Genomic DNA, 15,459 nt, shown 5'->3' with positions numbered 1-15,459 from the left:
CTTCGTAGCCATGACGCCTAACACGGTAAAAATTTTAATCCCGCAAAAAACAATGATTTACACAACTTTACGGCTCAAATAATACACACGTTTTAACAGGAGAATTAAAGTGCTTTTGTAAAATTATAAGCTTCAAAATTCTGCCTTTAAACCATCCAAAAATGTCTCCATTCACTTCCATTGTAAGTGCCTCACTGTAACCTCGATTCTTGCTTTTCTTTCTTTCTTTTTTTTTTTTTTTTTAAAGAGAGAGAAAAAAAAGAAAAATGTGAAGAAAAAAAAAATCTAATTTTTTTTTTTTTTTTGGTGGTAATCATCATTATGCCATAAATTCTGTCGATTGAGCTTAACTTGTATTGAATCTGTAACATTCCTTTAATTCTTTATATTGTGTACTAACGTTAGCTAAATATTAGCTTGGATGTATTTGTTTGTTTTAATTATTTTTTTTAAGTAAAAGTCCCTCATTTCTGTTCCTGAGTAAAGAAAAAATATTTTCCTCATATCAGTTAAACTGAACACATTTTTGGTGCACACGGAGAAAGACTCATTTATCAGCGGAATTAGTCCATGATTAGAAATAATACATTCCATGGTGCTAGAAGTCTGAAAGTTAACATTTGAGTTCAATTCAGCTTTTATTATCTTTTCCTGAAAGTGCAGTTGGTTTATGAGACATTTGACTGACAAATGTGTCTAGCTGACACACCCAGCAGGTGATTTTAATTTGCATTGATTAAGAGGCTAAAATAAATTCCAGCATAAGATCATGACTAAGGGAACACCAAGAGTTTAAAATTTCGTTTTTAACTTTTAGCACATGTGATTGATCCAATCCAGGTTTTTTAATGTACCACCTCTTCCAATACAAGAACTTTTCTCAAATATAATGCTTCTATCAAAGGGACAATTCGAATAAGTCCCACCAATGTACGGTGACAAGACTCAATAAGTACTCCAAGATCAGTGACTCTGTGGCTATAGAATCTGTGTATGCCTATTTATGAGATACATCAAAAGGGAGCTGTGAAAGTACATATTCCATCATTTTATGTTTGTGCATTTGATTAAACAGGCCAAACAGATAAACAATTGTAAAAGTGTCCAAGTGCTCTCTGCTCTCCTCAAACTGTGGATTTATGACCAATAGATGGCGCTCATAGCACATAATAGCACTAGAAAGGGCCCACACAAACACACAGTACAGCTTTATTCTACGAATGAGAATCGCTATTTTTCTAAGGCACTCGGAATGTTTTAGGCCTTGAGATTCACTATTCATTAAGAATTGAATGTGTTTTCGTCTTTTGCTAAAATTGTTCAACATGTGATGTAAACTGATTGTGGTGGCTGATGATCTGACAAGACTGTCTGATAAATCTATAAAAATAGATCATGCATTTTAAATTACATTTGCACAATTAAATGACATATAGTTAATAAATAAATCAAAACCATTATTAGCCTAATGTTCTGTTATCAGAATAGTCCTAAAACATTTTTTTTTCTATTTTATGAAAAAAATGTGAGACTGAAAACATTTTATAATATTTAAAAAATATTGATTTGTTTTCTTTAATATTTAAAAATATTTGTAAATATTGTAAATTGATACTATGAGCTGATCCAGAATGCACGCATTACACAATATTAAAACAAGACTCACTTCTCAACCAATCTGTCCTCATTACAGAGTGAAATGGCCAACATTTTTTCTCAAAGGTCACGTAGAAATCCAAGCAAATGAATTGTTGAAATGGATCCACAACTTCATCTTATCCGGAGGCAATATAATACTCAACTTGCCTTAATGTTCTAATAATGTGAGAAATTGTGAACGCCATTTATCTTGTTGATCTTCCTCCTCGGTAAAATTAACCACGGGCATTGATTCAAGACATGCACTACTTTATATAAAAATGTATTCCTTTAATGACAAAAAGGCTTTTAAAAACTGTGCAATTTTTTTTTCTCTCTGTCAAAACCAAAGACATTAATGTTCTCAATAGGGCACACTGACAGGTTGTGCTTTGGCAGTGCCAGGGTAAGTGCACAAATATACAAGTATTCACAAAAAAATAGAAAAAGAAAAAAATTCCACGTCAAATGTCCTTATTTTTCAATGCAGGCCATCAAATAATTGTAATACAGCTGGTGTAATAGTATTTCTCGTGAAAGGAAAGGTGCACGACGGTTGACACGAAGAAATACAAGTTTTGGAAAACAAAAAACACAAAATGACCAAACAGTTGAGGCTTAAACATTTATAGTTGACGCACAAAATAATACAACACAGTGTTATATAATAGAGACCCAATGTAATGGACAAGATAAACTGGCCACATTGGCTATTATTATTATAATTATTATTATTATTATTATTAATATTTTTTTGTTGTTGTTGTTAATATGCTATTTATAGGCAAATATAAATAATCTTGCTTCTTATAGACCATATTAAGGGTTTCCACAATAAAATGAAGGTTTGTTTTTGGCTGTTTTGTGTAATATCATACATTTTAGATTTCCCCTGTATTTAAATCAGTAGAAATTAAACAGCACAATATGATTTAAAACAAGAGGTTTAAAACATTCTTAATACAAAAGTATCTGTGGTCGCATTTGGCTGCTTGGAAATCTATCAACTCCAAATATGATTTTTAAAATGGTAAAGAAAAACCCAATTGATTATGAGACATGATATAATTTGGTTTAATTTAAGAATACTCAATTCGATGTGATGCACAGCGCTGCACAGTTCTGGAGAAGGATTTAATCTTTCCTCAGGCCTCGAATTAGACGGGCGCTCTGTTTTGCACCAGCAGTGAATCCGTGATCTGCATGAAATTGGGTTGCTTTGCCTGCGCACAATAAACAGCAGCACTAGGCCGCCTTTGTTGCCATGAAAATTAGATGCATTAAATCTCAGAAAATTTCTCACATTTAACTGTGATAATTATACATGCATTACAAGGAATAATAATAATAACAACAATAATAATAATAATAGCACCGCCGTTGCCATTCATATTTTGAAGAGAATGACTTGAAGAGATTGCACTTGATTAATTTCAATCATCTTTTTGTGGTCATGAGGGGAAGATGTCGTAAGAGAATACGCGCCCCTCACGCCCTTTTCACAGCTTTCGGTTGGAAGTGATATGATGCTTTCACAGATTCTCGGACTTCAAATAAAATAATAATAATAATAATAATAATAAAAAATAAAAAAATAAAAAAAAAGAATATTTACGCGTAAAACATTTGCTCTTTAGGTTCACCCGCAGCGCGTAACGCCTTGGTTTAGTAGAGCGCGTTTTCTTGCGCCCGTGCCCTTATATTGTTCGGGCAAAAATGCGCGCTCCGCTCCCTCTGAAGTGCTGTAGAAGCACATCATCAACATCATCATCACTGTCGGCCCGCAGTGAACGGGCTTGTGACCGCGGGACAAAGACAAAGTCTCTTTCTGAGTGTGTGTGGCCGCCCCTTTTTTACGGAACAGGTGTCTGAGCCCCGTGGTGAGGCGAAGTGTCCCCGTACATATCCTCGTTACCGGGAATGGGTCCGTTCTGAGGCGTCATCCTCTTCTCCTTCTGCCGTCGGTTACAAAACCAGACCCGCACCACCTCTTTCTCCAGCTGTAGGCTGTCCGCCAGAGAGTTGATCTCGGACGCACCGGGTTTGGGGCACTTGAGGAAATGGCTCTCCAAAGCCCCTTTGACACTCACCTCGATGGAGGTTCGCTTTTTCCTCTTCCTTCCCTGAGCAGCTATCTTATCCAGGCTGGTCGGACTTCCCGAGGTGGAGTCCGCCTCCTCCAGCCATTTATTGAGCAGGGGTTTGAGTTTGCACATGTTCTTAAAGCTCAGCTGAAGCGCCTCGAACCTGCAGATGGTGGTCTGAGAGAAAACGTTGCCGTAGAGCGTGCCCAGCGCGAGCCCCACGTCCGCTTGCGTGAAACCCAGCTTGATCCGACGCTGCTTGAATTGCTTTGCGAACTGCTCCAGGTCGTCCGAGGTCGGCGTGTCCTCGTCCGAGTGCTCGTGGTGTCCCTGATGAAGACTCTGCGGGTGGCCGTGCTCGCTGAGGTGCGGGCTGTGGTGGTCCTCGTGCGCGTCCCTGAGGGCGTGATGGTGCATTCCCTGCTCGCCGTACCCGGGCTGGGAGTAGATCATGCTCTGTCCGTTCGAGGTCGTCATGCTCGTCATGTGAGCCGTGGTCGTCGCGCGCCAGGCGCCCGCGTCGTGATGCTGGCTCTGCTGCACCAGATGCGCCTGCCTGGGCCTCAAACTCGGCGAGTGCTGCAGCTCCTCCACGTCGCCCTGCAGGGTGGGCTTAATGTCCTGCTCGCCCAGCGGGCTGGCTGGCCACGGCGATCCCTCTCCCCCGTGAGACAGCGCCGCCGTTAACCACTGGTGCGCGTGGCTGAGCGTGCTCCCGCTGCTCTGCAGGGTGGTGTACTCGCTCTGCAGAAGACTCTGCGCGTCCCTGTAGGCCGGCGGCGTCTGCTGCATGCTGCCGGGCTCCGAGTGCGCGACGACGGACGCGCTGGACGTGAGGATGCTGTAGTGGTTGGACGCCGCGGTCGCCATAGTTTCCACGGTGCTCGCGAGCGCGCGTTTGACAGCTACTCTGTGCCACAGGCGGCTTCCCAGCGTGCCAGAGCCGCGAGGATGCAGAGGCGCGCACCTGAGATCCGCCTCGCGCTGCTGTCTATTGGTCAGAAACGCTTGACAGATGTGCTTGCCACGAACAGCGGCGCGTTCATTGGTCACAGCGGATTCAACACAGAACCCCCGTCCCATTGCGCTCTTCTGAAAACAAGCACAGAGGGATCAGAAGTGACAGGGCGCAGTGGGCCACTTTGCTCCAGAGGTATCACAGACTGCCTTTAATTTAAGATTTAATTTAAACTATGGTTTAATTGAGATGTTTATTATTAATAGACTGTTTTAAAGGCTGTTGTTATGTACTTATGTCAGTAAAGTTGGATTTTTTCTGGCTTAGATTGTTTTATAGATATTTTGTCTAAAATGGTCTAGAATTTATTTCAATATTAACAGGGGAAAATAACGCAGCCTACAAAAGCAAAACTGTGTCTTATAGCTAAATCTGAACAGATAAATAATAAATTAATACAGACAATAATTTTAACAATCCATAAATTACATTAAAATATATATATATTTTTAATGTCTATAATTTTTGTATTTATTTTTTATTTTTTATGTCTATTAAAATAATCCTAAATCAATCAACAGGACTAGGAGTTCATTATTATTATTATAATTTTTTTCTGGACACAATAAAATAATTAGTTAACAGCGATAAAGTTCAGTGGAGCCTGGTTCATTTACGTCTTGCTAATTCTTTGGTCATTGCGTTAAAGGCAACAATTGTTCCATTAAACGCATTTACTTTTTGTTCATTTTTGCATCAGAAACACAAACCGCACACTATGTTCTGATGGGAATTAAAACGGGATTGTAGGGTCTCTCTATTTCTCTCGCTGTCTCTCTCATGGCTCAAGGAGGGGGCATTTTTCTCGCGCCCCTGTCCGTTGCCATGACGAGAGGTGAATGAAACAACGCCGCCCACGTCACAGCTGCTCGAGCTTCTTCTGTCTCTCTCTCCGCGCGCATAAAGCCCATTTCAAAAGCCTGAAAAGCGCATGCAGGGCATTGCATGGCCTCGGGGCCAGTGAGAGGTGAATAGTTGCGACGTCCTCGATGCAGTCTGTACCTCCACCGCAGGGACAGCCTTTTGTAAACATGCACCCACATGCACTTTTTTTTTTTTCTCCCACCCTTGCATGCATTTTTGCACTCACTTGGAATGCATCATCTCTGACTTGCAATGATTTGCAGTGATTGGGTCATAAAAGATTAAGTAAAAAAAAAAAAAAAAAAAAAAAAAAAAAATATATATATATATATATATATATATATATATATATATATATATATATATATATATATATATATATTAACCTAAATCAAATTTTGCATTAAACTGATGAATAATAAAAGTCGTTTGTGAAGCTATTTGCAATTGCACTTTATTGCTTTTGTAATTAATGTATATATGATATGTGCAACATGGACACTGCAACCACTCTAAAAAAAAAAATAAATAAATAAAAAATAAAAAATTGACTCCAGAACAGATTATTTGCATAAGTGGTATTACCAGGATCACAATGAGTTTCAATAAGGGGGATTGCACGGATAGATTGCCAAATGCTCACGAGTTTTCGGTTAAATGGAAGGACCGCTCGTGTTAATTGAGTTGTAATTGTAAGATTCAGAAACTTTAACACAGTCGTGCACGGCCAAGCAGAAAACACATTAGCTTAATAAAGTAATATGCAAACTATGGCTAGTTCAATTACACGTCTTAATAACGCATATGCTAGACCCGTTATAAGGACGAAAAGCCTAGCGTTTATTTCTTCAGCAATATTATTCAACTTTTATCTATATGTTGTAGTTCCTCCAATTTGAGAGAACAGTAATTAATGGCGAACAATCTGTGCAATAAATTAGCAGTAATTACATCGCTGATGTTCTTTCATTTCTCATGGCTTAATTGGACAGGACTTTCTGAGCAACTGAATGTGCAATTCAAAGCATGGTCATCAGGTTTTCTTTAATAGTACAGACAGGTTTAGTAGGGTTGAGTACACTGTAAAAAGTAGTAAACTTAATATGTTACAATAATGAGCAATTTCTGCCTGATCCAACACATAAAATTAGTTTTGTTGGTGTAACCTAATGCATTCAGGTGAATTCAATGTTGTAAAATAATATTTTTCTGTAGAATGAAACCAGTTAATTTAGATGAAACAAATTATTTTATTTTTTGGTTAAAAAACATTTCTCATGCAGAAGACTGGAATTTGAGCTTGGATGTAGTTTTTCTGTGCATTAAAAAAAGAATTCTGACAATACATAATAGCTCTCATGAAGGGATGAACAGATTGCAACTAAAATGAGAAAATGTGCAGATACATTAAAGTAAATGTAAGATTTACCCATTTCAATTTCATAACAAAATCCTATCAAATTAAATGGTGTAAAATTTAATAAAATACAATAATAAAAATATTTTGTTTTAATTTAATATTTATTTAATTTCTTAAAGATTATGCAAATAAATTTGATGGAATTTTATTCTGAAATAAAAATGTGTACATTTAAAGAATAGGCTAGTTATTTCTACCTGATCTCGTTGGTGTAATGGTCAGGTTGATTGTGTCATACTAAATAATATTTTTAACTGTAAAGATCAAATCAATTGATTAATTAACTACATTTAAATATGAATATATAAATAACACTTTTATGATATTTCATGATATATTCAATATACTAATGATCTGTGAGCATTATGCAATATATATTGTTTGTTTATGCAGGTTTTTAATATGGAGAACATTTTAGCCCATTTTTTAAAAGTTAAACTTTACTTGCAATAAAACACAAAAAAATAATTAATCATATTATTGTGTGTGCATCTTTTTATTTGTGTTTGTGTTGTATTTTCTGTGTGACACTGTTGTATGGGGGTTTGTTTGGGGTTCACCTGTGGCAGATATAAGGGGTGGATGAGCTCCTACAGACCCTCATTCACATGTAATTAGTCTACACAAAGAGCTCGTTAAATCTGTAATCCCGCATGCCTCCTCTCACTTTGATAGTCTTGGTCAGCTGTGAGCGAATAGCTATTATGCTCCATAAAAAAAGGGGCAGTTCAGCTCCCTGTATCATGACTCCCACTGCGTGCTGCAAAACTGGGGTCAACACCACCCCAAACACACTATTTTGCTGCCTCTCTTTCTCCCTTTCTCTCATCAGCACTATGACTGGTGCACAGACTGCTGATTCACATACTACATATCACATTTCTCGTTAGATCAAACTTCTCAGTACAGCAGGGAATCTTATGGTTTGAATACTGATTTGATAAAAAACTATTTAAAAACAATATAGCTGATGCCAATGGCAAAATAAAATATTCATGAATGTTCTATTGACTGATTAACTAATGTATTTATCTTTACAGACAGACTCTTAATAAGCACAATGCCAAAAATTTAATTTTACTGAACCAAAATTGAATATGTTTTTAATTTCAAGCTCTTTTTTTATACAATGTTCTTTAGAAAACTCAGTTAAAAGTCTAATCAGTGTACTGTATATCATAGTTATTCCTCAGAAAATATCCAGAATTCTCTCTGTATGCACAGTATAAATGTGCAGTTAAACCTCAAGGGGTTATTTCTACCTCATCTGACACTTAAAAATTATTATTTTTTTTTTTTTTGATGTAACCTAATGTCATTTGGTTGATTCAGTGTAATTAAATATGTTTTAACTTTTTAAACTCAGTTCATTTATGCTCCATAAAGCAAATTTTTTTTAGGCTAACTGACAAAATGCAAAGTGCAATGCACATGTTAAACAACTAAACAGATTATACATCAAACTGCAAATTTATAGGGATAGTTCAACCGAAAATGAAAATTCTGTCATAAATTATTCACTCTCATTTTGTTCCACACTAATAAGAAATGTTTTTTCTTCCAAAAGGAGATGTTAGGCATTAAATTAGTCTAAGTCCCTTTCTTTTTCATTGCATCCTTTTTCCATACATTAAAGTGAATGGTGACAGAGGCTAATATCTCAGTTTGTGTTTCATAGAAGAAAGAAAGTATTTTGGATTTCGAACATAATGGTTAGTAAATAATGACATAATTTTTTATTTTTCAATGAACTATCCCTTTAAGCTTCTGTCTATTTCTCTCTCATGCAGATCTGATAAGTCCCTCATTCTAACTGGGCAGGTGTTTAAATATCCATGTTTTAAAGCCCAGCAGGTATATCCATTATTACCAAAAAATGCACTATCGCATAAATATTTCACAAGGGTATGGGATTTTAATAGGTTTGTGATCTGAGCTTCTGTGTGTCTTTGTACCTCTTATGTGGTCTGAATATTCATACAGCTAGCAAAACACTGAAATTTTAGCTCTACGTCTGGTTCAGTTTTCCAACAATTTAGAGCACTTGTGCGGATTATGTATTTTTCCATCTGATTGCAACAAACATTTGGCACTGGTTCGAGTGAGTGGGAAAATGACATTGCAACATCATCAGATTAAGTAGTTAATCCAGAGGTGTCTGTGTCTCTCGCTTTGTGTGGGAGGATATAATGAACACACTAATTAGGGGTATTATTTAGATAATGGGTGTAAATCTTTATCTCAGAAGCTTAGGCAGTTATGATAAAACTGTAATGTGCAAATCCAAAGTCATTAAGATATTTTGCTGATTAACCAAGATCTTTGGAAGGCGGCTATAACTCACAGCCTGATACAGTTGATTGATTTCCCTGCTCCTTTAACATTTTAAGTTTTATTACTCGTTAGAAAAAATGTTTAAGACTCTTTCTCATGAACTCAAATGCAGGAGTTTATCGGCTGATCGGATTTTATAGTTTTGGCATCAGACCATTAAAGAAGCCACATGGGAGTTTTAGTCCAACTGATTTGTTCTCTTAGGCTGTGAGAGTGTACAGTAAATAGAAGAGGTCATATTTTCAGGGTGAGTGTGGCTTTCAAATTTTCTCCCAAACACAGCCGCATCACCTCTGTACATGTAGAACCATGAACCTCAGCATCAGAACACTCAAATGGTTCTAGCTCATCTGTGGTGACATTTTTGCGAAACGACATTACGTAGTTCCTTACACATATCACGGAAGTTCTGAGGTGAAATGCCAACTGTGTGGCACTAATAGGGAGTTAAACATTCTCCCAAAAAAATGAGGTTAAGGTTAATACTCTATCGAGTTTTTAATCAACAAAACCGACCTCCCTACCCTAATCCTTAAACCTAACACATAGTGTCAAAAAAGTTTGGATAAAAGCATCTGCCAATAGGCAAGAACGTCAGCATTAGAACACTCTAATGGTTCTAGAATATTAGAATTCTGTAGACGTGAAGCCAGAGACTATTTAGCAAAGATGGGCTACTTTTATTTAAATGAATAGGAGAAATTGGAATGCCCAACCAAGGAGCTCTAAGCGCCCAACAGTCAACAGATGTAGAAAGGAAGTCCCGCCTTACAGGTTAAAGAGCCAATCACCTTTTAGATACAGTCATCACCTATCAATCAACTCAAGAATGCGCATGCGCATTAGCTATACAAGCCGGGAAAATTTTGTTTTTTAGCGTAATCTGAAGTAAACCAGCACAATATAGAATACCGGCATTGTCAGATTTTACTGCTGATTTGAAACATGTTCTTTGATTGTAATCTTAACCAAACGTTTTGGAGATTTCGGTCTTTTCCCATTCAAGTAGATAGCAGCTGCACTGGCATGACTGGAAATAGATTTCTGAGAGCATTCCAAAGATGGCCGACAGTGGACTGACTTGCTAGAAAGACTTTGATGAAGCTCACCATTAGAACACTTCAAGGGTTCTAGAACACTAGACTCTTGAAAGCCGAAATAGATCGATAGAGATGGGATAACCTCAGATTAAATCCGGAGTAAATCTAAACAAATCGACCAAGTTAGTTACACAGGGGATTTATACAGAAGTATATCAGTCCAGATCAATACAACTGTCTGAACCAGGGGTTAAAATGGCTGTTAATCTATTCTGTTCAACACTGATGGCCACACTACGGCCAAATCGGTGCATATAGCACCAGCACAGGTTAACAGTGAAACTCAGGTCAGTACTGATGGACTCGGAGCTAAATAGCTGCTAAATAGTGACATGTTAGTGTGTTTAGCTGTTAGTGAGCACAAAATGGTCCAACTGCTCATCACAAAAGGAATAATGTCCCTTTGTTTGGGTGCAGAGGCTCAAGGCTTTGTGTGTGCATGTGTGGGTGGGTGGCAGTGGGTGGGGGGTATGTTTGTGTGTATGATTATACATACAGTATGTATATTATATGCATAAATGTAAAGCATGAAACCCTGATTTACCCGTTTAAAAGTGTGAACCAAGCATCTAATTCTTAGTTTTTGTAATGCACAAAATGTTTTTTTTTTCTCTCTCAAATCCACTCAAGCCTCACTAAAGCTCTCTCTACGTTTAGGTCACTTTCCCAAGAGAATGTCTCCCCCTTCCTGAACAGATAAAAAATAGGGAAAGAAAGAAAAAAGAATTGAGTGGTTTAAGGCAGGACACCATCTGTCCTCTACCATAAAGAACCAAGGACATCTTGCAGTGTTTGTGTATGTGTGTGTGTGAGAAAGCGAATGGGAGGGTGAGATTGTGAAGTGGTTTGCTGGCCCAACAGAGAGGCTAGAGGTGAGAGATGTGGAGAATGAAGGGGTGAAATAGAGAAAGGCTGAGTGGCCGCTCATAGAATTCCTGCTAAGAGTGAAGCAGTCGGCACTGGAGCTGGTGTTCCATTTAAACCTGCCTTTCTGAGTGTGTGTGTGATTAGTGGACCCCCAATTGTTAGCAAACTCCTAAAGCTGCCTCTTGCAGCTGTGACCCCCATGACCCTTTTGCACCATGGCAACTGTGTAGGCCTCTATCCTCTCCCAAATCTCCCTTTAGTAGCCAGATCTTTCTAAAAGTTGAAAAAATTAAAACTAAGAGAAAGTAAGCAAAGAAGATTGTTATGTTTTTGTTCTGTATAGTTTTATATACATATATATATATATATATATATTAGAAATGAATGTAAAGTAATTATTTATTGGGATGGTTCAACCAAAAATGAAAACTCTATCATTTGCAATCATGTAGTTCCAAACCCATGTGATTTTCCAACTAAGCGCAGCACTATGCCATTCATTTTGAGCACAAAGTCAATGGGCATGGCCATGAAGTTTTGGTATTGTCGTGCAAGCATGTGCTAAGTTTAGGCACAAACGGGTTTGCCAAAATCTCGTGCACAAAGCTTTATGGGCTGGGTCAAGTGCAATTTAATTCGGAAGTTCTTCTCCGGTTATTGCAGAGACTGCATCCTATTATATACTTTATTACGTCAAGTACCAGTGATATAAACAAAAACAGCACATTCATAAGAAGTTTGCAGTGTAAATGGACTGAATGCAATGAATTAGAAGAATAGAAATATTTTTATGACAGTAATGCGCTCCTTTATAAGCATAGAAAATGTGATTCTCTGAATTAAATTATAGGGAATGTAAGTATTATTAATAATTTTCATCTACTGATACACCAATCATGGCTAGTATTAACAGTGATTGTATTGGCACACACTTTACTTCTACCGTTCGATTTTCATTTTGAAAAATTAAATTCATTTATTGAAAAAATGAAACCAAAAATTATTCTAAATTCAAACTACACTTCAAATGAAATGAAATTATAAACAAGTGGTCAAAAAAATCTACCCAAATCTAAACATTTCATCCTCTCCAACTTATTCCACCGGCAACTTTTGCAGTGACTTTTGTAGTGTAGAAAAATCACTCCACGACAACAGGTGAAAAAAAAACAATACAACTTAGATCGAGGGGCCTGGGTAGCTCAGCAAGTATTGACGCTGACTACCACACCTGGAGTCGCAAGTTTGAATCCAGGGCGTGCTGAGTGACTCCAGTCAGGCTTTCTAAGCAACCAATTGGACCGGTTGCTAGGGTGGGTAGAGTCATGTTGGGTTAACCTCCTCATGGTCACTATAATGTGGTTCTCGCTCTCGGTGGGGTGTGTGTTGCATTGTGCGTGCATGCCACGGAGAATAGCGTGAGCCTCCACATGTGCTAGGTCTCTGTGGTAACGCGCTCAACATGCCACGTGATAAGATGCGTGGATTGACTATCTCAGACACGGAGGCAACTGAGTTTCATCCTCCACCACCCGGATTGAGGCGAGTCACTACGCCACCACGAGGACTTAGCGTGCATTGGGAATTGGGCATGCCAAATTGGGAGAAAAGGGGAGAAAATCCCCCCCCCCCATAAAAAACAAAACAAAAATACAACTTAGATCATAAACACAATAAATATAAACATAATAATAATCATTAAAAAATAAACCATGTCCTATATATAGGTTAACACAAATCTCGTACATTTTTTGTTTCATAAAACGGTGATGGTCAGGGACATAATTTGATGTTCCACAATAGTTTTGTGTTTGGACATGAACTTTATTTCCACCTGCTGGTGAAATCTCCAAACTGCAAATGCAGGAACTGTGTTTGGACTTTGCGCCAAAAACAGACCTGCTGCTGAAACGTCTTAGCGCAATGACCTATTTCTCAGGAAAATAGCAAATTGCACTTTGCGTCACTTCATTACCATACAATACACCCACATTTTACGTGCATTCACCCACACATCCACTTGCGCTGGCACAAAATTGCACTTAGAAATTGGATAAGAATTAGCGCACAGTCTTTCCGCATAGTGCTGCACTTTGCATGCTTACAAAAATAGAGCCACTGGTCTCTTAGAATCACATTACTATATTTAAATTTTTGCAAAATTATTTTTATGTGGCTCGTTGAACATATCCTTTCCTGGTGAACTGGACACTAGAGGTGCTGGAACAACGACTTTAATTCCCTTTTACACAAATCATAGGTAAAACGGCATAAACACTTACTTTTCACTCTTTCGCACAATGACATCAAAACACTTTAACTATAGCACATGACTTGTAATAAAATTTAATGTTTGAATTTAATAATGTCATAGAAGCACCACAAAATGACGTGGTTGCTTCAGCAATTGCATTTTTCATCTCATGTTTGCTTTTATGACACCATCGTTTAGGTTTAAGGTTTAGGGTAGGGTGGTTTTGTTGATTTAAAACTCAATACAGCAACCTTAAAAACGTCATTTTTGTGGCAAAAATCAAACTCGCTTTTAGCACCACTCGGTGGACATTTCACATCAAAACTGCCGCAATACATTTCAGGAACCACGTAATATCAATTAGCAAAAATGTTCACATGATTTTCATGAGATCATGCTGGATTTTCTTTCTTCTGTAGAACATAAAATGAGATATTAGGCAGAATAACGCCTCAGTCACCATTCACTTTCATTGTATGAAAAAAGATGCAAGTGAATGGTGACTAACATTCTGCCTAACATCTCCTTTTGTGTTCCAAGAAGAGAGATTTTCTTACGGGTTTGGAACAACATCTCCTTGAACAAACTAATTAAATACATAGTCCTCTAAGTTCTGACACTTTCTCAGTTCTGTTGTATCAAACGCCTTTAACCCTAGCAAAAATGTTTTGTAGAAATGTAACAAAACGCTGGTCTGTCTTAAGAGTAAATGTTAAAAGTGACTGTACAGCTATGCTGCTGTGTGCAGAGCAATGTTTGAAGACACCTTCCTGCTTTATTCCAGCTCACATTATATGCACAGACAAAAGAGTCTTTTAATTTGAATATGACTCCATGACATGCTGATGTCAACATAGTCTCATGACAACGAAATTGTAAGCTATTGTATGACTTGGCTTTGACTATGACTTTGGGCATCCTGATCAGCCCGACACTGTAACATTGGCTCAAACCAGCTGCGTGAGTTTGGGGAGGGACTACCTGTTTGTTTAATCAGTGGAGAACAGGAATGTTCAGAAAACCTGCTTGAAAACAAGAGCAGCGTCCGAATACCCATACTTCCCTACTATATAGTATGCCAAAAACGGTATGTCAATGGAGTAGTATGTCCGAATCCACAGTATTCAAAAGAGTAAGCAAGAAATACCTGGATGACATACTATTTCCAGTGAGATTCTAAAGTGCGAATCGACTGGACACTTTACTATCCCGTAATCCCTCGGGAGATGAGGAAATGTCACGCTCAGACTATTTTCGTGGTTGTTACTACTATGTCATATAGTCACGTCATCAGACATTGTCAACATTCCCGGATGAAGTATATCCGAAATCTATTCATACTATTCATGCACAGGGTTGGGGAGTAACGAAATACATGTAACGGGATTACGTATTTAAAATACAAAATATAAGTAACTGTATTCCACTACAGTTACAATTTAAATCATTGGTTATTAGAATACAGTTACATTCAAAAAGTATTTTGATTACTGAAGAGATTACTTTGCATTTTATTGTCATTTATTTCATTTAATATTTAGTCCTTTCAGATGGAAAACATTTATACATATAAATGATGCGATCCAAAGTGCATTTGAACAGCAGTGAAACACTTTCTTATGATGTGTTACATTCATACGAGCAGACAGAGAAGTAAGTTTGAAGTAAGTTTGGAGCAGAAGAAATAGAAATAAACCTCGTGTAAATTGTCAGCTTTACGCTAAGCTAAAATGCTATTTCTAGCCATTTTACATGCACATGTTACCAGGCACGATCATATTTTTTATCAAGAAAATTCACGTTGGATCATAATTTCTTTTTTTCTAGTAAGACCTTTGATATTAGGGCAAAAATCATATTCTTGATAATACTTTTTGTAT

The 15,459-nt window shown here is 37.6% G+C and overlaps 1 protein-coding gene across 1 annotated transcript; it reads right to left on the bottom strand.

The window, feature by feature from the left end:
* Window positions 1–1,590: 1,590 nt before the first annotated feature.
* On the bottom strand, window positions 1,591–5,845 carry pou3f2a (POU class 3 homeobox 2a). Its single transcript, XM_051691015.1, has one exon. It carries the CDS (start codon window positions 4,803–4,805, stop codon window positions 3,492–3,494), a length of 1,314 nt encoding a protein of 437 aa, XP_051546975.1. The 5' UTR covers window positions 4,806–5,845; the 3' UTR covers window positions 1,591–3,491.
* Between the last annotated feature and the right edge of the window lie 9,614 nt (window positions 5,846–15,459).

The sequence above is a fragment of the Myxocyprinus asiaticus genome, chromosome 47 (genome assembly GCF_019703515.2).
Source record: "Myxocyprinus asiaticus isolate MX2 ecotype Aquarium Trade chromosome 47, UBuf_Myxa_2, whole genome shotgun sequence".
NCBI classification, from domain to species: domain Eukaryota; kingdom Metazoa; phylum Chordata; class Actinopteri; order Cypriniformes; family Catostomidae; genus Myxocyprinus; species Myxocyprinus asiaticus.
This window is presented reverse-complemented; position numbering and strand designations above follow the sequence as displayed.

Excerpts from the sequence above, each read along its gene's own strand:
- pou3f2a (XM_051691015.1), bottom strand. The coding sequence starts at position 4,805 with ATGGGACGGGGGTTCTGTGTTGAATCCGCTGTGACCAATGAACGCGCC.